Source organism: Oratosquilla oratoria, chromosome 34 (genome assembly GCF_046742065.1).
Source record: "Oratosquilla oratoria isolate Oo_2021 chromosome 34, ASM4674206v1, whole genome shotgun sequence".
Taxonomy (NCBI): Eukaryota; Metazoa; Arthropoda; class Malacostraca; order Stomatopoda; family Squillidae; genus Oratosquilla; species Oratosquilla oratoria.
Window position 1 is genome coordinate 32,336,891 of NC_134810.1, and position 23,384 is coordinate 32,360,274.

At 37.9% G+C, this 23,384-nt stretch overlaps 1 protein-coding gene across 1 annotated transcript in view; it reads right to left on the reverse strand.

Annotated features, from left to right (window-relative positions):
• Positions 1–4,141: 4,141 nt before the first annotated feature.
• Positions 4,142–23,384, reverse strand: part of PpD3 (protein phosphatase D3) — a 51,204-nt gene continuing 31,961 nt past the window's right edge. Inside the window, exons 7-10 of the mRNA XM_076173327.1 lie at positions 22,538–22,625; positions 21,166–21,385; positions 20,386–20,467; positions 4,142–4,950 (exon numbers count right to left, since the gene is read on the reverse strand). Coding sequence (XP_076029442.1) covers positions 4,891–4,950; positions 20,386–20,467; positions 21,166–21,385; positions 22,538–22,625 — 450 coding nt within the window. The 3' untranslated portion in view covers positions 4,142–4,890. The remainder of the gene's footprint in view (positions 4,951–20,385; positions 20,468–21,165; positions 21,386–22,537; positions 22,626–23,384) is intronic.

Consider the following 23,384-nt stretch of genomic DNA (forward strand, 5'->3'; position numbering starts at 1 on the left):
ATATATACATATATATATGTATCTCCATGGTATGTTCAATAAGTAATGAGAAAATTTCAGGAGAAGCTTTAAATATTATTCAATCAAAAAGCAACTTCACTGTGAAGTACATATTTATGTTGTCATCTATAAAATGACTAAATGGCACCTTTCTATGTCTTTAGGTTTGAGTGCAGCGGTGTACATTGTGGAATCAGTTTGATCCAGTTTGCCAGTCTGTCAACACTTGACAAGATGCAAGGAAACATGGAGCAACGTTACGTCATGGAATTTAGTGTTAAACTTAAGAAAATCAAACAAGAACCTTATGGAATGTTAGAGGAGGCCTATGGGGATAAACTGATAAGTAAAGCAAGTTTCTACAGGTAGTTTAAAAGATTTTCTGAAGGAAATGAATAGGTTGAAGATGAACCCAGATCTGGGGCACCAAAAAATGCATGTAAGGAGGAAAACATTGAAGAAGTGCAAAGGTTACTAATACAAGACCATCGAATAACTGTGAAGATATTTGAAGCTGTTGGTATTAGTATTGGCACAGTGGACACAATTCTGACCGAAGACTTGAAGCTCCACAAAGTATGTACCAAGTTCATGCCAAAGATTCTCTCCGACAACCAGAGGCAGTTTTGTATGGAATGTTGCATTGACATTCTCAATATTATAGCGGCTAACTCAGGTTTCCTGAATAAGGTAGTGACTTGCGACAAGAGTTGGGTGTTCACCTACAACCCTGAGAGCAAACATCGGAGTGCACAGTGGAAGCACAAGTCATCCCCCAGGCCCAAGAAGGCAAAGATGAGCAGGTCACAAGAGAAGGCCATGGTCATGCCTTTCTTTGATTCAAAGGTGCTCATTCACACTGAATGGGTTCCTGATGGTCAAAGCATCAATTAGGAGTATTACCTTAAAGTTCTGCAAAGGTTCAGGGAGAAGATGAGGACAAAGAGACCGCAGCATTGGTGCAGTGGTGAGTGGTGGTTCCACCAGGACAATGCCCCATGCCACAGGTCAACGCTAGTGACCACGTGGATGGCCAACAGGGGAATGAAAGTGTTACAACACCCACCCTACAGCCCTGACCTGACCCCTTGTGACTTCTTCCTGTTCCCACACATGAAAGACAATCTCAGGGGAGTCAGATTCCAGTCAACACAGGAGCTGAAAGAGGCATCAGAAAATTACCTGAAGGGATTACTGAAGAAGGACTTTGAGATCTTTCAAGATTGAGAGAGACATCTGCAGAAGTGTGTAGATGTGAAAGGCCATTATTTAAAAGGAGACAAAATTTAGTAAGCTTATGAAAATAATAAATGTCTCTCCTGAATTTTTCTCATCACTTATTGAACATCCCTCATGTGTATATACATATACATATATATACATATACATATATATATACATATACATATATATATACATATACATATATATATATACATATACATATATATACATACATATACATATATATACATATACATATATATACATACATATATATACATGTACATATATATACATGTACATATATATACATGTACATATATATATACATATACATATATATATATATATATATATATATATACATATATATACACATACATATATACACATATATATACATACATGTATACATATATATATATATGTACATATATATACATATACATATATACACATATACATATATATACATATACATATATATACATATACATATATATACATATACATATATATACATATACATATACATATATATACATATACATATATATACATATACATATATATACATATACATATATATATATACATATATATACATATACATATATATACATATACATATATATATACATATATATACATACATATATATATACATACACATATATATACATACATATATATATATATATATATACATATACATATATATATATACATACATATATATATATATATATATATATATATATATATATATGCATGAATTGTTAAAGTCAACAGCTGTGATAGCATTATTCTGTTAATAGAATCACTTTTCTATGTTACGCACCAATGTGCGGTCGTCTGGATGCAGATTTCTTAGTACTAAGAAACCTGCATCCAGACAACCGCACATTGGTGCGTAACATAGAAAAGAAATTCTATAAACAGAATAATGCTATCACAGCTGTTGACTTTAACAATGCATGCATTATTAATGGCCTACTTCCAAAATATATATATGTGTGTGTGTGTATACATAAACATATACATAATGATATATACTATGTATATGCCAATGGCCTTTCCCTAAATAATTATTAATATATAAAAAAATAAAGTCAATGATGTGCTCAAATCACCAAGTGTTTGATATGGAAGGAAGGGAAACCATACCTACCAAAAATGGTTATTCTGTTCATGTATATCTTATCTAGATTTTTCTACAAATTGAGCACAGATCACAAGTTCACTCAGGATCAGATTCTATTGCACAGTTGTTCCAACAATTTTAGGCAATTGGAAGAGTGATGTTGTGAGTGAAAAAAGGGAAGACGGTGGCTCAGACAACTTGGCCCTTATCATACCCTCCTTTGTCACACTCCCCAAGTTACTTTTGTTGTTGAACAAACCAGCTGTATGAGGCAATGATAACCAAACACTGGTGACCTGACCCAAAGTCTGACAAGAGGCCTGAAATATACCTCTTCAACTTATATCAGTCTATTGTGATTTCAAGATATTACTTCTTACTGGTTTGCAAAGCCTGAACCATTTATTATCATAGTTTATCTTTGGTCTCAAGACCAACAGTGTACTAAGTAAAAATACTCTCTTATAACTTACAATAGTGAGGTTCAACTACTGCAGAAGAATTTGTCTACCCTGTACTGAACAATCAACATCTTTTCAACAATAGCGGCAACACTTACAATTCCATTCAACCTTATTCTATTTATTCCTTATTTTTTTTTTTTTTTTTTTAATTCATATGACCAAACCAAATGATGCATGTCAGGAAATTATTTGACCTTTGATTTATGATAACATTACAGCCATACCTAGAAAAGCCACTTGTTCCTTGACATTTACTTTGATTCACTACTAAACCAGTGAAACCAACTATCTTAGCCTACAGGTCATTCCCGTTTTAGCCTATCCAGGATATTTCACATGCAATGAAATTTTTTCAGTGGCTCAATTCTTACTAAAAGATTCCTATGCTCAAAATCTTCACTGAAGGGACTCAAGAGATTTACACTAAAATAAAAATATAGTTTGGACCAGACCATCACTTAAAGAGAAGCTACTTGAAAAAAAAAACACTGCTTATGCAGCATATCAGAAAATAGACTGGGCTCCCCCTATACAATGAGGTGATGTGTCATTGCAATACTGAATCAATATGGCAATCTGTCCACTATCTATGATCATCTACCTCACACCTACAGCAGTGTAAGCTCTCCCTTCTGGTTTCTCTGACCTTCCTAGTCTTGTGGGAGTGACTGCTCTCCTACCCAGATGAAGTGCAAAGGCTAAACTATACCAATACACATTTGACTACAAAAGCCCTGCCTACAAAAGCCCTCATTTTTATTAACTGGAAAAAGAAAAAAGGAAAAAGGAGAAGAAAAAAAATTGGTCATCTCGCTCAAACAAAAGTATTACTCGATATACTGACTCCATTCCACTTTATTTACACAACTCATCCTTCCCCTGCTGGTTATCTGTAACTAAACCTTTTTAACATACAAAACTAAGTTAATAACACTGTCCAATTAGCTAACATCAATATTGTCCACCTGACCAGCATCCTTGATTTGACCAAGTGTCCCGCTCTGACTTACACATCAGTTTCTACCACTCAAGATAACCCTTCTCTTCTACACAATCAATACCCATGTCCATCCTATTAAAAGAAACAAAGAAAAAATAAAATAAATAAGAATCACACTGCTTGCAATCCATGCTGAAGTTACACATCTTTCCTTGTCTCACTCACACAAAGCATCAGTTCTTTCTTCTAATCCACATTCTCAAACAGCACCATGGTTTTACTTCACTCATTCTACTCATCATTACAAAATGCAACAAATTTACACCATTTGCAAGAAATAGGAAAATTTGTGTATCATTAATATGTCTCTTTCATCCTATTTTCAAGTTTAATAAATAGTTCCAACAGATAACTTTCTATAAACATCTTACTCGTCTTCTCATAAACCAACATTTAGAAAAAAGTGACTTTACACTTGGATGACATGAAATTTTTGTTTTAATGCTAAATACAAGTTGTATTCACAAGAAAATACAACCTTTCACACTACAAAAAGAATGTGATTCCAATTTGATTGACAACATATATTAAATACTATACACTACCTGAATTGACATAAAGAATGTAAATAAAAAGCATTACTGATGCTAATATAGATTTCATAAAATTATTTACGTAACCAATGGCAGTAAGCGCAAATTCATCTCATATATGACCCGCATTACAAAACATAAGAAACAAGTTGGTCAACCAAATGCCTTACTCCACAATAAGAGCACATACTCAAAGCCAGCCAAGGAAAATGAGGTGGCACATGGTCAAAGTGGACCATCTCATCACCCTTCTGTTGTGGCAAACATAAGAAACAAGTCGGTCAACCAAATGCCTACTCCACAATAAGAGCACATACTCAAAGCCAGCCAAGGAAAATGAGGTGGCACATAGTCACAGTGGACCACCTCATCATCCTTCTGTTGTGCCCTTTTTTCAACCACAAAGTTCCCATACAATTTCTTACTATTTTTCCTGACCTTCTGCATATTTCCTGACAAAGTTCTTCATATTTCCTGACAAAGTTCTTCATGCCAACACTAAGATGACTAGAGAAGCTCCTATCCTTAACTAAATAAGCTCAGAATAGAATTAGCATAGGCCATGGGTTTCACTGGCGGATGTGGCTGCAAACAAAGAAAAAAAATTAGATATATTAAAGTAGAAAAATCATCATGCAAGACAATAAAAATTTGCACAGCTGAACAGTGATAGTCCACATATGGGTACTGTCTCCCCAAGTTTTATGCATTTAATATTTAGGAACATAAGTGACACCCCCACCCAGTAGAACTGTACAGTATACTTTTACAATTAGAAAATAATCACCATTCAAACAGGTATGCTTAGTCACCTGTACACTTCCAATACACTGGTGTCCCAAAATTCAATAGGATTAGAGGGGTTTTCGAGGCATCAAAACACAATTTTTGGAAACACAAATCATCTCTATCTTAACAAACTGCCTGCTAAGTTGGAGGTTATGTATTTACCTAGTTATACCTAGTTGTATTATAAGGGTAGGGAGCTATGCTCGTGGTGACCCGTCTTTGTATCTCTCAGCATCGTTTTTTTCTTAAAATCTTGAATAGTGTTTGCACACAGTTTCTTTGTCTAATTAGTTCCAAGAATCTATCACTCTGTGTGGAAGCTTTTTTTTTTTTTTTTTTTTATATCCCTTCTGTAATTATCTTTTTTGAGTTTCTTTTCGTGTCCTCTTGTTTTTCCATTGTCCCATTTCAATACCGGTAAATCATTATCTAAGATTTCCATTCCCTTCATAATTCTATAGATAGTATGTCTCCTCTTTCCCTTCTTTGTTCTAGAGTTGGTAATTCTAATTTGGACAGTCTTTGTTCATATGTCATTTTGGAAAGAGTTGGTGCCAGTTTTGTTGTTGCTCTTTGTATTCTTTCTAATTTCTTTATATTCTTTTTGGTACTCGGTGTCCATAGGGTTGCTGTATACTCAAGTTTTGGTCTTATCAGTGTAGTTAAAGTTTTTTTCATCATTTCCTCATCCAAATAGACAAATGCCACTTTTATTGACCTCAATAATTTGTAGGTTTCTCCAACTATTTTATTACTATGCTTGTCCAGTGTCATGTCTTTGCTGATCATCACTCCATAGTCTTTTTCAGAGTTTACTTTTTTTTTTACCTCTTCTTCATGAATTTTATAATCTTTCAATATTCTGTTTTTACTTTCTCCAAATTCCATTATACTACATTTCTTGATATTGAATTTCACTTCCCACTTTTGAGTCCATTTTCAGATCCTGTCCAAGTCTTGTTGTAATGAGTTGTAATCCTCCTCCGTTCTTACTTTAAGTATTTTTGCGTCCTCTGCAAAGAAATTCATAAAACACTCTACTCCTTCATCCATGTCATTTATGTATATGGCAAACATGATCGGGGCCAGTACTGATCCCTGCGGGACACCACCTATCATTTCTTCCCAATTTGAGAATTTATCTCTAATTACTACTCTCATTTTCCTTCCAGTCAGGAAGTCTTATATCCATTCCAATAATTTTCCTCTAATGCCACCTATATACTCTATTTTCCTTATTAGTTTCTTGTATGGTACCTTATCAAATGCCTTTTGTAGGTCCAGAAAGGCACAGTCTGCCCAACCATCTCTCTCTTGTATTATATCTATTAATCTTGAGTAGAAGCAGATCAAGTTTGTTGTACATGATCTTCCTTGTCTGAATCCAAAATGATTTGGATTCAGTATAGTTTTTTCTTCCAAATGTTTAACCCATCTATTTTTTATTATCTTTTTGCAAATTTCTGCTACTGTGCTTGTCAGGGAGACCGGTCTGTAATTTGATGGATCTTCCTTGTTTCCTCCCTTATAAATTGATACAATGTTTGCATTCTTCCAGTCCTGCGGTACTTTTCCTTCTTGAAGTGAGAATTTGATTATATTGTATATTTTATCTGTTAATTCCTCCATGCATTCTTTCAGTATCCAATTTGCAATTCCATCTGGACCATGTGATTTTCTGATGTCAAGGGTTTTTTTATTTGGTCGCTAATTTCCTTCTGTGTTACAATTATTCCTTTCATTGAGGGGGATATCTCTCTATTTCCTCACAGTTAGGTGGGTTTTCTATTGTGAATACTGATTTGCAATGGTTGTTCATAATTTCAGCCATTTCCAGTTCTTCTGTATATTCATATTTACCTTGGCGCAGCTTTTCTATTTCTTGTTTATTCTTCAGTTTACCATTTACATACCTGTAAAATAGTTTGGGTTCTTCCTTGCATTTTTTTTTTTTTTTTTTTGTAGTTTCTCTTTTCATCTCTGCATACTTTTATATAATCATTTCTTAGTTTTATGTACATTAGCCATTTGCTTGTTTTCTTGCCTTTTTTCCATTTCTTCCAAACTTTATCTCTTTTATCTTTAGCCTCACTACTTTTTTTGTTGTACCAGCTTTTTATGTATATTCTTTCCTTTTTTTGTTGTGGTATTCATTCACTCCCTCATTATAAATTTCTTTTAGTATATATATTCCATTTCTCTTTCATCCCTGTTTCTTCATTTGGTAATTTTTCCCCGTTCGCATTGCAAAAGAATTTTTTGAGTTTCTCAAAATTTGTTTTGTTGTACAGTAGTCTTCCTATTCTATAATTTCTGCTTTGATCCATTTTTCTTTCAACTCAAATTCTATTAGTACATGGTCACTCTTTCCTATTGGAGTTTTGTAATCAATTTTATCAACAATTTCAGGCTCTGACATAAGTATTAAATCCAGCCTTGATGGTTCTTCACTACCTCTGTATCTGGCATTTTCCCTTATCCACCGAGTCATTGTGTATTTGATGGTCATGTCGAGAAGGACGCTGCCCCAGAGTTCTTCTCCACCCTTCACTGTCATTTCCTCCCACATATTTCTTTTGAATTAAAGTCACCCATAATTACTATATTTCCTGTCCTTCAGTATATTAGTTAATTCGTATTTTGTATCTTCTAATATTTTGGAATAATCACTTTCTGTCCAGGACTGTGTTTTGGGGGGCATATACACCACTACAAATTTTCTACTCTTCATATGTTTGCTTTCAACTTGTAATTGATTTTACATTATTTTTTCCTTCAGTTATTTTTGTTACATTTAAATCTTTATTTGTCAAAATTAATACTCCACCACCCTGTTTATCCTTTCTATTCTTTGTCCAACAATTGTATAAACCTTGTCCCACAGTGTTGGCTGGTAGAGTACACTTTAATTTAGTTTCCACTATTCCCATTATGTCTGGTTTTTCTAAGCCCAGATTATCATTTAATTCATTCCTAATTATTCCATCTATATTGGTATAAGCTATTTTTAATTTCCTTTCTCCTCATCTTTTTCTATCTACTTTGTTTCCTTTTTCCTTATATACCATTTTCTCAGCCTCAGGTTCACCACTCTCCAGAAGAAAAAAAAATTATTTTCAGTTTCAGTTCTTTTTTCATTTTTTTCATTCACTTCATTTCCAAGTTATTTTTCTTTTTCTTTTTCTTCTTCACTCATTATTTTTTTTATCCATATATTTTTGTATTGTTCACTATTTGCTAATTTCATTCTGGATAGTACTTCCTCTGCATTTGTTTGAGATCTAAGCTTTACTTTCAGTGGCCTGTATTGTTTTTCTTTAGAGTATCTGCCCATTCTAGAGGTCTCCTTGATTTCCCTATCTAAACCTTGTCCTTCCGCTTGTAATTCTTTCAGAATTTCCTTAGCGATCTCTTTCTCCTCCTTTTCCCTTTCATATCTAGGACATCATGCTTCTCTTTAATGCCATAGATTACAATCCATCTTTTTCTATCCATTGTGTCCCTAAGTTGCTTTTCTCTTTAATTACTTGGATCACCATTTCCTTGGTATTCTCCTTGATCTGTTGCTCCATTATTTCTTTAAAGAATACTTTTTGACATTCCTGTTCAACTTTCCACCGTTTCTTTATTTCCTGTACGTCATTTTCTTTTATTTTTTCTTCCACCTTTTCAGTAACTGCTTGCATTTGATCTTTTGTCCTTTTTTAATGCCTCATTCCTGTTTATATCTTCACTTTTCAACCTTTCATTTTCTCCCTTTAATATATTTATTTCCTTTTTTAAGTCATCTATCTCCCTATTATTCTCCTCATTGGCTTTCCTTAGCATAGCTACTTCTTTGTACATTATTTCATACTCACTTTTGAGCTCTATTAATTCATCCAAAATGTCATTAATATCTCTATTTCTCATTATACTTCTATACCTGGGCTCTCTATCCATTTCTAATCCTCTATGCATAATATTTCCTTCCCCTTCAAACCCTGAAAAAAAAAAAATTCAAACCTTTGGTATTCCCTTGGTCTTTGAGAAAGACGCGTCTTCTTTCGAATGACACCAAGTGGAGTCTCTATTCTGCTTTCTTCCAAGCATCTTTTTGCTGGTTCTTTGTCTTTCAAATTTTTTTGCTTCTTTCCATTTTTATAAAAATAAATAAATAAATAAATAAATAAATAAAAATAAAACAATTAATAAAATGGAGATACAAAGACGTTTACATTTTGGTCACAGCAAATCATTTTCCCTTCACTATCTTTTTCTAACAACTAGACCTGCTTTCAAATTCGTTCGTTCGTGAATTGCTAAATAGCGGGTTCAAAGCATTCATTCCGGCATGTCTTGCTTCAACCGTGATTGGTGTGCACATGTGTGAGTGATATTTTGACACAGCCCAAAAGGATTCCTCCCCATCTTCTCTTTTACTGCATGAGGAGACGGAAGGGGGTTTGCCGATTAAATGAAGTGGCCTTGCTGTTAATGTGCTGTGTTTTGCTGCACTGCTTCTGACCCAGGGCAGTGGGCAAGATGCAGGGATGACCCATTATCCAGAAGGGGTGGTGAATGGGAGTGGAGTGGGTGGGGATGAAATGGGTGGGAGTGGAATTATGCCTTTTGACTTTGGCTATCTCCCTTGTATGGGTGAAAAAGCCCTTGGTATATGTATGTATTTACCTACCTAGTTGTATTTACCTAGTTGTATCTTACGGGAAAGGGAGCCATATTCATGGTGTTCCGTCTCTGTATCTGTTTCATCTAGTATGTTCCATACATCCACCACTCTGTGAGGAAAGCTGTTCTTTTTCAGGTCTCTTGTATAACTGTCCTTTTTGAGCTTCCTTCTATGTCCTCTTGTATTTCTCTTATTCTAATTTAGTTAAGTCTTCTCTATTAAGGAATTCTTTACCTCTTGTAATTATCTAGATGGTCAACAAGCCACCTCTTTCCTTTGTTCCAGTCAGTAATTCTAGTTTTGGCAATCTGTCTTCATATGACTGTTTTGACACTGTTGGGGCCATCTTCGTAGTTGCTCTCTGGATTCTCTCAATTTTCCTTACATTCTTTTTAGTACTGGGTGACCATAATGTCACTGCATACTCCAATTTTGGCCTTATCAGTATGTAGTATTTTCTTTGCCATTTCTTCATCCAAGTAAAAGCCACATTTATTAATCTTACCAAGTTATAGGTTTCACTGACAATTTTGTTTATCTGTTTGTCAGGGGACATATCCTTCGTGATGATCACTCCCAGGTCTTTTTCAGATCCCACTTCTTTACTTCCTTTGCACCAATTTTATATTGTCCTGATATTATTCTTTTACTTCTTCCAAACTCCATTATGCTATATTTCTTAATGTTAAAGTCTACTTCCCATTTCTGACTCCATTCCCAAACCCTGTTCAGATCTCTCTTCAGTGAATCACAGTCCGTTTCAGTACTCATTTTCTTTAACAGTTTTGAATCATCTGCAAAGAAGCTCATGTAACATTCCACACCCTCGTCCATGTCATTCACATAAATAGCAAACATTATTGGAGGCAATACTGATCCTTGTGGAACTCCACTAATCACTTCTTCCCAAATACAACTCATATCTCTGAGCACTACTCTCATTTTTTCTTCCATGCAAAAATTCCTCCATCCATTTTAATAGTTTACCTTGTATCCCTCCTATGGTTTCCAGTTTTCTTAGTAGTTTTTTGTGTGGAACTTTGTCAAAAGCTTTTTGTAGATCTAGGAAAGCACAATCAGCCCATCTGTCCCTTTCTTGTATTATATCTAGTAGTCTTGAGTAAAAAAATTAATTTGTGGTACATGACCTTCCCTGTCAAAATCCAAATTGTCTCAGATTTAGTATATTGTTCTCCAGATGTTTTATCCATCTACTTTTTATAACTTTTTCACAAATTTTGGCTACTGTGCTTGCACGGGAAACCAGTCTGTAATTTGTTGGGCTTTCCTTGTTTCATCCTTTATATATTTATATGATATCAGCATTTTTCCATTCTGGTATTTTTCCTTCTTTGAGTGAGCAACTTCATATGTAATATATTTTGTCTATTAGTTCTTCTTTACATTCTTTTAACCCTTGAACCACATCGCAGGGAGATTTTCTCCCGCACGCATGCACACACTTTTCGTTTAGTGATTTTACCTTACTTTGCATTAAATCACATACAGGGTTAACATAAAGTACTAATTAAGTTAACACATCCTCATTCTAAAGTTTAAGAGTTACTCTTTCAATGTTTATCTTATAATAAACCTGATTTGAGGTTAAGCATGTTTTTTTTTTTGTTTTGTTTTTTTCCAAAAAAGGGTAAAATTCTCCCGGGGATGTGGTTCACGTTCGTCAAAAACAGCGATGTGGTTCTAGGGTTAACCACTTCCATACGCCTATGTAGGGCATCATGAGGAGCAAGTGGGTACGCGTCTTGATCATATTTATTGTAGTCGTACCTGCGTGACCCTCATTCTCTCTAAACTGGCTTCATCATATTTTGTATGGTTATCAAAATTCACGGGTGAAAGAGAACGAGCGATTGAGCAGTGACTTTATTTTTTATAATGCGATTATTATGACGCAACATCGCACGCCTGGCAGCTAATGCTGCCAGACGTGCGATGTGCCCCGGAGTGAAGAGGTTAATATCCAGTTTGCAATTCCATCTGGGCCATGCAATTTCCTGACATCAAGGTTCATTATTTGGTCCATTATTTCTTTCTGTGTTACTATTATTTCCCTCATGGGGGGTTTTCTCTTCTCTCCCTTCATCCCAACGTTGTACATTTTCTCTAGTGAAAACAGACTTGAAGTGTTTGCTCATGACTTCAGCCATTTCTATATTTTCTGTATATCCCATATTCCCTTGTAGTTTCACTATTTCCTGTTTGTTTTTTTAGTTTAGCTTTCACATATCTATAGAGAGAAGAGGGGGAGGGATGGCATCTGTGTCTATGAGGGTTGTTCGGAAAGTATCCAGCCATTAACTATTTCAAGAAATGCTACTAACCTAGGACAATGGCAACTAACTCTCCTTCAAAGTAGTTTCCTTTGGACCTCACACACTTCTTCCAGCATCCCTTTCACGTTTTGCAAAGTCCTCTTTTGGGATCTTCATTAGCTGGCTTGTCACATTCTTCTTAATCTCATCCATAGACTGAAATCTCCTCCCTTTTAATGCCGATTTTAGCTTTAGGAAAATCCACAAGTCACAGAGAACTAGATCTGTACTGTAGGGGGGCTGAGTGAGGTGGGTGATAGAATGTTTTGCCAAAACTCCCTGCATGACACGTGAAGAATGGGCAGGTGCATTATCATGATGAATGATCCAGTTTCTACTACCCCAAAGCTACAGCCATTTTCTTCTCACTGCATTCCTCAGATGGCGAAGAACCTCAATGTAATACTCCTTTATTATTGTTTGGCCTTGAGGAGCATACTCTTGGTGGACAACACCCCAACAATCAAAAAAGTACTGTCAACATGACCTTGACATTGCTTCACCTTTGCCATGCCTTCTATGGACATGGAGACACAGGTGACTTTCATTGGCTTGACTGGACTTTTGTTTCTGGGTCATAGCCATAAAACCACCACTCACACCTCCAGTTATTACTTGTTTCAGGAAATCTAGGCCATTTGTATCAGCTTGAAGCAAGTCCTGTGGATTTTCAGCATGAAATTCCTACAGCTCAAAGTTCAGGAGACACGGGACAAATTTTGCCTCCACACGTGTCATGCCTAAATCTTCTGTCAAAATATCTGAAACACTTATCTGCAGGATACCAAGACCATCTTCTAATTCTCAGACTGTCAATCACCAATTTTCATTGACTGCAGTCTTTACATGTTCAACATTTTCAAGTGTTCTGCTTTTTGAAGGCCTTCCAGAACATGGATCACTTTCATTGAATTCTGGGCCTTCTTTGAAGCATTTGTACCACAATTTTCTCTGTTTCACTCAATGAATCATTCTGGAATGCCTTCTTAACCACTTCAGTACGGGACTTAAATCTCGCGGGCAGCAGCCAATGCCAGCCGTATGACGTCACGTAATAATATTCGCATCATAAAATATAGTCGCCGCTTATATCGATCGTTCTCTCTTTCACCCGCGAATTTTGAAAACCACAGAGAATGGGATTCAGGGCGCATTTGGGAGAATGTAAAAACACAGGGGCGACTACAATAAATATAATCAAGACGCCGATATGGCAGCGTCGCGAATCCACTTGCTCCTCATGACGCCTACGTGTGCGGCACCGTATGGAAGGGGTTAATAACTGAAATAGTTTCCACTGATGAATGTTCAAGTTTGCAACAAAACTTGGTATAAATTCATTGATCTATTTGCTCAGTCATATGGCTGCTCATGCATATGCAGTAGGGACTTCTGTCAGTGTCTGCCAAGTTCTGTTATGATCACAAGACCAGTTCTGCAAATATTCATACATGCATACATATACAAACAGCTTTTTCCCCCTTACAAGAGAGATAGCCAAAAACAAAGGCATAAAATCCACTCCCACCCACTCAATCCCCACATACTCCACTCCCATTCACCACCCCTCCCTCCCTCTTATCTTGGCTCCTCCTGGATGACAGGTCATCCCTGCATCTTGCCCACTGCCTTTATGCTGTCCCCCCACCCCTTGTTACTGTCCTGTACCATTTCTCTGAATATTCATTTCCTTTTTTTGCCTAACCCTGTGGTGGGGGAAAAGAATGCTACCACCAAGTCTTCCCACTTGAGTCATAAGAGGCAACAAAAAACAGGATGGGGATAGGACTAGAAATCCTGCTACCTGTAGCCCCAAAGGGGACATTCCTAAAAAAAAAGTAATGGCATAAGAGGGTCTATGAGTTTTCCAACCACCCTAAGGTTTGGGTCTTTTAATGTATGTGGATGTGGTACAGATGAGAGTAAAAGGGAAGAGATAGGCAGTATGTTTTGTGAGAAGAAAGAGGGATGTGTTGGCACTAAGTGAAACTAAGTTGAAAGGGGCAAATTCGAGTTTGGGAGTGTAGTTGGGAGGTTCTCAGGAGTGAAGAGTGGACAAGGGAGAGAAGGGGTGGTTATACTAGTAAGTGAAGAGATTTGTAGGCATGTAGTGGAGTGGAAGGAGCTTTCAAGGTTAATGTGGATGAAGGTGAAGCTGGGGAGATGTGGGTTTTTGTAAGTGCATATGGGCCTGGTACTTTGAAGAGCATAGAGGAAAGGGAGGCTTTTTGGATAGATTTAAATGAGTGCATAGAGGGATTAGGGAGAAATGTCAATGTAGTGGTGTTGTGAGACCTTAATGCTATGGTAGGATATGAACCAATAGATGGAATGGTTAGGAAATGTGGAGTTCCAGGAAAAAATCAGTGGAGAGTTGATGGTGGAGATGTGTCTAGAAAGAGAGTTGATGATAGCAAATACAGTGTTTAGGAAGAAAGTCAAGCATAAGTACACATGGGAGAGGGTGGTGGATGGAAGGGTGGTAGAGTGTTAATGGACTATATAGTGGTAACCAGGAGTATAGTAGGAAGAGTTAAAGATGTACATGTTCTAAGGGGAGAGAGTGGGGGAATATCAGATCATTTTCTGGTGGAAGGTAAGTTGAGAGTGGAGGATTGGTGGAGAAAGAGGAAAAGGACAGAAGATAAGGAGGTACTTAAAGTGAACTGCTTAAATGAGAAAAGGAGGAAAAGAAGCTGAGAAAGGAGTAGAACTAGAAGTGGAGGAGGAATGGGGATGGTTCAAGGAGGGAATCATAGGTTTTGCAAACATGGTGTGTGGAACAAGGAGGATGGGAGGAAATAGAAGGAAGGGTTGTGAGTGGTGGGATGAGGAAGCAAAGAAAGGTGTAGAAGAGAAGAAGCAAGCTTTCATAGATTGGTTACAAATTAGGAAGAGGGAATCATATGAGAGGTACAAAGTAAAGAGAAGCAAAGCATAAGACAAAGGAGGCAAAGAGGAGAGTAGATGTGAAATGGGGTAAGAGTATGACAGAAAATTTTGAAAGTACAGGAGTCCCTCAAATAACGCAAGTAGGCTGCTGCCCGCGAGATTTAAGTCCCGTACCGAAGTGGTTAATCCATCTATATTTGTGTAAGACACTCTTAGTTTTCTGCCACTTCCATTGTGTTCTCCGTTTCCCTTTTGTTTTTCTCTTGTATGTCGAATTGCCTTAGTTTCATATTCACTACTCTCCAATAGAATCTCTCTTTTTCTGACTGTTCTGTTCTCGTTTTTTTTCTTAGCTTCAAGTCTTTTCTTTTTTTCTTCCTCTCTTTCCTCTTTATTCATTTCCCTTTTTATCCATACCTTTTTATATTGTTCATTTGTTGCTAGTTTCCCTGTTTTGGATAAGATATTCTCTGCTGTCGTTTGTGACCTGAATTTAATCTTAATTGGTCTGGTTTATCTGTACTATACTTTCCGAGTCTGAACTTCTCTTCGATTTGTTTCATTATTTCTGGTTCATCTTCCTGAACTAATTGTAGTAAACTGCTTACTTTTTCATTTTCCTCTTTGATTCTTGAGGTTCTATTTAGGTTATGTTTCTCTTCCATTCCTAATATAATTATACATTTCTTTTTGTCTGCTAAGTCTCTTGGCTACCTCCCTTGGAAGGGGGAAAAAGCCTTGGTATATGTATGTATGTAAGTCTCTTACAATATTCTCCTTCTGTCTCATCACTTTGATAACTGAGTCTTCAGTTTGTTCTTTCATTTGCTGTTTAATTATATCAGTAAATGCAACTTTACTGTTTTCTTGGATTGTGTTCCAACCCTTAGCTTCTTTAGCTATGGTCTCTTTGTTTTCTTTATTATTCCTCTTTAATTCTTCATTCTCCTCTTTTACTTCTCTTAACTGTCTTTTTAGTTCTTCTATTTCATCAATTAAGTTTTTGTTCGCCTTCTCTAGTTCTTCCAATTTTTCAACTCTCTCTGCAATTTTTGACATTTTACCGAACCTAATCTCCCAATGTTCAGTCATTTGTTCAAGTTTTTCTTCGAGTCTTGCCAGTAAGGGGAGGTTGGTATCCACCGCCCCCTCATTAAATCCTTGGAAATTATTATCCTCACCTTCCATTGTACTGCTCTTATCTATGTTTCTAATCTTTACATTTTTGTTAGTCCTATCATCGAAATCTAAATCATCGGTTCGGCGTTTGTTTACAAGCCGTCTGGCCTCTTGGACCAAGTCCTCCCCTTCCTCATTTCCTTCCATTTCCCTCAGTAATCCCTCCCCTTCTCCTTTTTGCTCACTTTCCCATTACACCACGAGCAATTTCCCCCCACCCTGTAAATACAATAGGTACTTCCTTTGCTTTGGGATCCACGAAAATTTCACTTTTTCTTCAGAACGTCCTCTACGCCGTCCGTTTGATGAAGTGTGTGTGTGTGTGTGTGTGTGTGTGTGTGTGTGTGTGTGTGTGTGTGTGTGTGTGTGTGTGTGTGTGTGTGTGTGTGTGTGTGTGTGTGTGTGTGTGTGCGTGCATGCGTGTATGTGTCTGTGTTCACATGTACAAGTAAGCATGTACGTGCATGTGTCTGTGTTCATATTTGTGTGTACACGCACACGCATTCACAACATACACTGGTTGTCTAACATGTGTCTACGTGTGCGTGTCTACACGTGTGTAAGCGTGTATATGTCTGTTTTTGATCTCCCAAGCCACCACCGCCAGTAACAAGAACCTCATAAGAGAAATTAAGACACGACAAGCGCAGTCATTATCAGACTTATTAGTTGTGTTCCAAACGAAAGAAACATTACACTTCAACAGGTTAGGGCAGTAAAAATTTCATGATAGCATGCCGCAGGTGGTGGAAGCAACAAGCTAAAGCTTGTTGGCTACCCCTCTACCACCCCCTACTCCCCCTCTCCTCCCTCCTGCATCAGTACCCGTAGGTTGACACGTAACTGCAGACAGCCACCCACAGCTATCCCCTCGCCCCACACCCTTGAGCAGTTCCCAGTGTACATAATGACCGCATTATATGAGGATCGACTGTATATGGTAAAATAGAAAGCAGTCACCACAAATGTTTGTGATGTTACCGCATGTGTGTGTATGCGTGCCCGACTCTGCACAAATTTTAAAACGGTTCTCTACATTTGAGATGGTTTCGAAATAAAATCCGAATATGATTGAATCCGTGTTATTCGAATCCGCATTATTTGAGGCACTCCTGTATTAAAAAAAAAATTGGAAAGAAATTAAGAGAGGAAGAGGAGGTGAATGAAGTAGAGAAGAAAAGGTAAAAGATGCAGATGGAGAGATGATAATAAAAGAGAAGGCAGTAAAAGGAATATAGGCAGAGTATTCTAGGGAGTTGCTAAATGTGAAGGAGGATGGAAGGGAAAGGTAGTTGCAGTGGTAAGTGCTAAGAAAATGACAGTGATGAGTGAGGAAAATGGAGGAGAAATAAGGGAGGATGAAGTGAAGGTAGCTGTTAAGATGATAAGAGCAGGTAAGGCACCTGGGTTGCATGGATGCCATGCAGAATGTCTGAAAAAAAAGAGGTACAGTTATGGTGGACTGGCTGGTGAGGTTATTTAATGTTTGTTGGAGAGAGGGTAGAGTGCTGGAGGACTGTAGGAGTGCCTGTATAGTTCCACTTTACAAGGGTAAAGGGGACAAGTGTGAGTGCAGTAGTTTGAGAGGGACCAGCTTGTTATGTGTAGTTGGGAAGGCTTATTGGTGAGGAACTGTGTGGGTTTAGGACATGTAGAAGTTGCGTAGATCAGATTTTTGTGGTAGGATATGTGAGGAAGCTATAGGAAAAGGTAAGGATGTATTTTGGGCTTTTATGGATTTGGAAAAGGCTTATGACAGGGTAGACAGGAAGGCACTGTTGGAGGTATTGCAGATATATGGGATAGGAGGAAAGCTGTTAAGAGCAGTCAAGAGTTTTTATGAGAGTAGTAGACCTTGTGTTAGGATTAGAAATGGGGAGTGAATGGTTTGAGGTAAAGGTGGGACTTCATCAGGGATGTGTTATGATGCCCTGGTTATTCAATTTATACATGGATGGGGTGGTGCAAGAGGTAAATGCAAGGGTAGTGGGTCATGGATTGGAGATGGTAAAAGATAATGGAGAAAAGTGAGAGATAAGCCAGTTGTTGTTTACTGAGGAAAGCTGTTAAGAGCAGTCAAGAGTTTTTACGAGATCAGTAGAGCTTTTGTTAGGATTAGAAATGGAGACAGTGAGTGGTTTGAGGTAAAGGTGGGACTTTGTCAGGTATGTGTTATGTCACCCTGGCTGTTCAATTTATATATGGATGGGGTGGTGCAAGAGGTAAATGCAAGGGTAGTGGGTCAGGGATTGGAGATGGTTAAAGAAAATGGAGAAAAGTGGGAGATAAGCCAGTTGTTGTTTGCTGAAGAAAGCTGTTAAGAGCAGTCACGAGTTTTTACAAGAGTAGTAGAGCTTGTGTTAGGATTACAAATGGAGAGAGTTGTTTGAGGTAAAGGTGGGACTTTATCAGGGATGTGTTATGTCACCCTGGCTGTTCAATTTATATATGGATGGGGTGGTGCAAGAGGTAAATGCAAGGGTAGTGGGTCAGGGATTGGAGATGGTTAAAGAAAATGGAGAAAAGTGGGAGATAAGCCAGTTGTTGTTTGCTGAGTAAAGCTGTTAAGAGCAGTCACGAGTTTTTACAACAGTAGTAGAGCTTATGTTAGGATTACAAATGGAGAGAGTGGTTTGAGGTAAAGGTGGGATTTCATCAGGGATGTGTTATGTCACCCTGGCTGTTCAATTTATATATGGATGGGGTGGTGTAAGAGGTAAATGCAAGGGTAGAGGGTCAGGGATTGGAGATGGTTAAAGAAAATGGGGAAAAGTGGGAGATGAGCCAGTTGTTGTTTACTGATGACACTGCGCTTGTAGCAGGATCAGAGGAGGGATTAAGGAAGTTAGTGACAGAGTTTGGGAAGGTGTGGAAAAGAAGGAAGTTGAAGATAAATGTGGGTAAAAGTAAGGTGATGGGATGTACAAGGGGAAAAAGTGGCAGCAGACTGGAAGTGTGTATTAACCCCTTCCATACGGTGCCGCACACGTAGGCGTCATGAGGAGCAAAAGGATTCGCGACGCTGCCATATCGGCGTCTTGATTATATTTATTGTAAACGCCCCTGTGTTTTTACATTCTCCCTAATCTGCTCTTAATCCCATTCTCTGTGGTTTTTAAAATTCACAGGTGAAAGAGAGAACGATCAATATAAGCCATGACTATATCTTATGATGCGAGTATTATTACGACACATCGTACGGCTGGCATTGGCTGCTGCCCGCGAGATTTAAGTCCCGTAGTGAAGTGGTTAAGGGAGAGACTGGAAGTAAGATAGTTTTAGATACTTGGGTGTGAATGTGGCAGGAAAGGGAGAAATGGGGGTGGAGGTAGAATGTAGATTGAGAGAAGAGAGTAAATGCCTTGGGGGATTAAGAAGTGTAATGAGAAATAGACATTTGGGAATGGATGCTAAGAGGAGATTATATGAAGGAGCAATTGTGCCGACAGAACTGTATGGGGCAGAAACATGGAACATAAGAGAGGAAGAGAGAAAGAGTTTGAATGTGTTTGAGATGAGGTGTCTGAGAAGTATGATAGGGGTTACTAGGCTGGATAATGAGAAACAAGGGTGTGAGGAGGAAAACAGGGATGGAAAGGGAGTTGGGAGATAGGGTTGATGAAAGAGTACTGGGATGGTTTGGACACATGGAAAGAATGAATGAAGAAAGATTAGTAAATGAGGTGGAAGGCAGAGGTGGAAGGAATAAACATGAGAGGGCGACTAAGGATGATATGGATGGATGGGGTAAAAGGGGCTTTGGGAAAGAGGGGAATGTCTGTTGAGAAGGGAAGGGAGAAGACAGAAGATAGGGGTGAATGGAGAATGGTTGAGTGTGGATGATTCTGTGATGCATGAAAGGGAGTGGGTAGTTGGATGGGGGATGAGGGAGTTTGTGTGAAAAATAATTTGATGCAGCATGAAGGGATTTCTCCCTGTCTTCTCTTTTTCTACATGAGATTTTGTGTCCTCTAAAATCTAATGTGTATGTGCAGCCTTACTGGATCAAATGCATTTTGATCACCCCAACTACCTCAATACTTTTTGGTCTACCCTTTCGGACAGCTTTCCTTCAGCATTCACTCCCTATCTCCACACTTTTCACATACAATGACACATTATTTTAATTGAAAGTTAATATTTCAAAAATTAACTCACCACTGCTTCATAAGTTGTGAATTTTGGTTCCATAGTATGTCCTTGCATGGTGATGAAAGCCCCTTTGTTACCCATTGAATCACTGAAAGTAAGAAAATTTCATTACACTAAAATTGTTTCATATAAAAATAAAATTGACTAAAAATGCTGCAATATCTCCCCTGCACCTTTTACCTTTTCTTCTCTACTTATTTGCCTCCCCTTCCTCTCTTGACTTCCTTCCAAAATATCTTTTTATTACTTTCAAAACTTTCTGTCTTACTCTTCCCCCATTCATCCACTCTCCCCTTTGCCTCCTGTATCTTATGTTTTACTTTTATTTTTTCTTTGTACCTCTCATATGTTTCCCTAGTTCTATTTTGCAACCAGCCTGTGAATGTTCATATTTTCTCTTCTACAACCTTATTTGTTTCATCATCCCACCACTCACTACTCTTCCTTCTATTTCCTCCCATCCTCCTTGTTTCACACACCATCTCTGCACACTTTGTGACTCCCTCCTTGAAACATCCCCATTCCTCCTCCACTCCTAGCTCTACTCTATCCTTCACTTCCTCACACTCTTCTAGCAACTCCCTAAAATACTCTGCCCACCTTCCTCTCACTGCCTTCTCCATATACTATATATAATTATATATACTAATAACAATATAATATATACAGTTGTATACTACAAATACATGTGTGCATTCATACTAAAATCATCAAGTTATATTTCTAATTCATTCCTTCAAAGTAATGCAAAATGAGAAAAATCGATACAAAAGAATGGTTACTTACCAGTAATTTGGTGCCGAGAAAACCGTTATACATTTGCCATCGTGAGCTACCTCATAACCATCTGCCTTAACTTCATGCGATCTAATGACATAATCTAATTTATTCCTTTCTAAAAACTTCTTAGTAACATCTGGACCAAATTGCACTCCAACGCCTCGTTTGCTAGGAGCACGACCTAAACTAGGCATAGGGTCACTCCACAACAATTCACACATGATGCCTGCAAGGAACGATCAGAACGACTATAAATTAAAAGTGATAGTGATTGGCACATTGTTGTACTATGCAAATCAAACCTAATAATTATAAATCCTGATCCTGCTGAAGCACAATGTTAGAAAATACAGTATACACATAGTATGTTTACATTTTTGTTACCAAAAAATTCTATCTACAGCTATCTATGACTGATTAATGGCTGATTAAATGAAGCGGCTTGCTGTGGATGTGCTGTATCTTGCTACATTGCTTCTGACCCATGGCAGTGGGCAAGATGCTGGGATGACCCATCGTCCAGGAGGAGCCAAGGAAACAGGGAGGGAGGGAGGTGGTGATGAATGGGAGTGAGGTGGATGGGATGAAATGGGTGGGAATGGAATTATGCCTTTTGACTTTGGCTACCTCCCTTGTGAGGGGGAAAAAACCCTTGGTGTATGTATCAATGACCCTCTCAGTAATAACATACATATACCAAAGGCTTTTTCCCCCTTACACAGGGGATAGCCAAAAAAAAAAAAGGCATAGAAATCACTCCCACCCATTTTCATTTCCCATATTTTCCACTCCCCTCCACCCTCCTTCCTATCTTGGCACCTCCTGGATGACGGGTCATCCCTGCATCCTGTCCACTGCCCTGGGTCAGAAGCAGTGTCGCAAGACACAGCACATCCACAGCAAGGCCGCTTCATAAATTCAGCAACTCCCCCTCTCCGTCCCCTCATGCAAGAAAGGAGAAGATGGGGAGAAATTCCTTGCATTCACCTCAGTAATAACAGCCTTTACAATTCTATTCTGGTTAATGACAAGGTAGTTTCATTCTGTTCATAAAGCATCATATTACTTAAGGGGTGAAGACTATGTCAATCAAACCCTTCAGTACAGTGAGACCCCTTTTGGGTTTTATTCTGATTAATGTCTAGCTATTAAAGTAAGCTGAACAGGTTACTTTTTATGCAATAAATGATAAATAAGAGAGACCAGGGGCAATAGACCGATTGATTGATCAATTACATCTTTATAAAATTGAAAAGCATTACTAATTAACATGAACCATTCTTCACATAAATGAACATGAATGAATCTTAGAAATAATAAGAAAATTCTTTTGCTGTAGTACCCAACATGACCCGAGGTGACACCTTGAAATCCCTACCTTCTTCTGGAGGTTGTCGATTTCTGTCTGTCTTCCTAATTTCATCCAAAGTAACTGTATCCACTGAGAAGAGACCACCATGCATCACCTGGTAGCAAAGAAATCACAAAAATAAAACTCAATCCCCAAAAGAGGAATCATTAATCAAAATACTACTGATTCACCCATGTTATGGTGACATGAACTAATAATGGGAGCCTGCATGTAATGGTCCTGTAAAAAAAAAAATCTCACCTCCTCACTGTTCATCTTCAAATCTGATCCATGCCTTCACCTCTACTTGAAGGTGCAACCGTAAGAGGCCAGCAATCAATCTCCATCCCAGGCCCAAGAGCTCTATCAGTTTCAACTACCTTTCCTTGACTTTTTCACATAATTCATTAAAAAACCATTGCTCCCCTCCTATTCTCCCTACCAGCTCACGACATAGAAACAGACTCACACAGGCAGGAACAGATGGCTGGAAAAGAGCTTTGCTGTGCAGTGCTTTTTTTGATAAGCTATTTACGAATGGGGAGTTGTGTCTACAGAGTGACCGAAATGACAAAATTGTTTTAGTATTAGAGTTAAATACACAAAATGAAGGGTGATATAGGAGAAAGAAGAAAAAGTGAACCAACGAAGATGTTTGGACGTAAGCAGAGTGGAATCTCCACTGGGGGAGAGGACAGAAGACGGGTGAATGGAGAATGGTTGTATATAGATAATGTTGTGATCCTTGAGGTGGAATGGGTGGGGGGATGGGGAGTGAGGGAGTATGTGTGAGCAAAATTTGACACAGCCCAAAGGGATTTCTCCCCATCTTCTCCTTTTCTGCATGAGGGGACGGAGAGGGGGGGGTCATTGA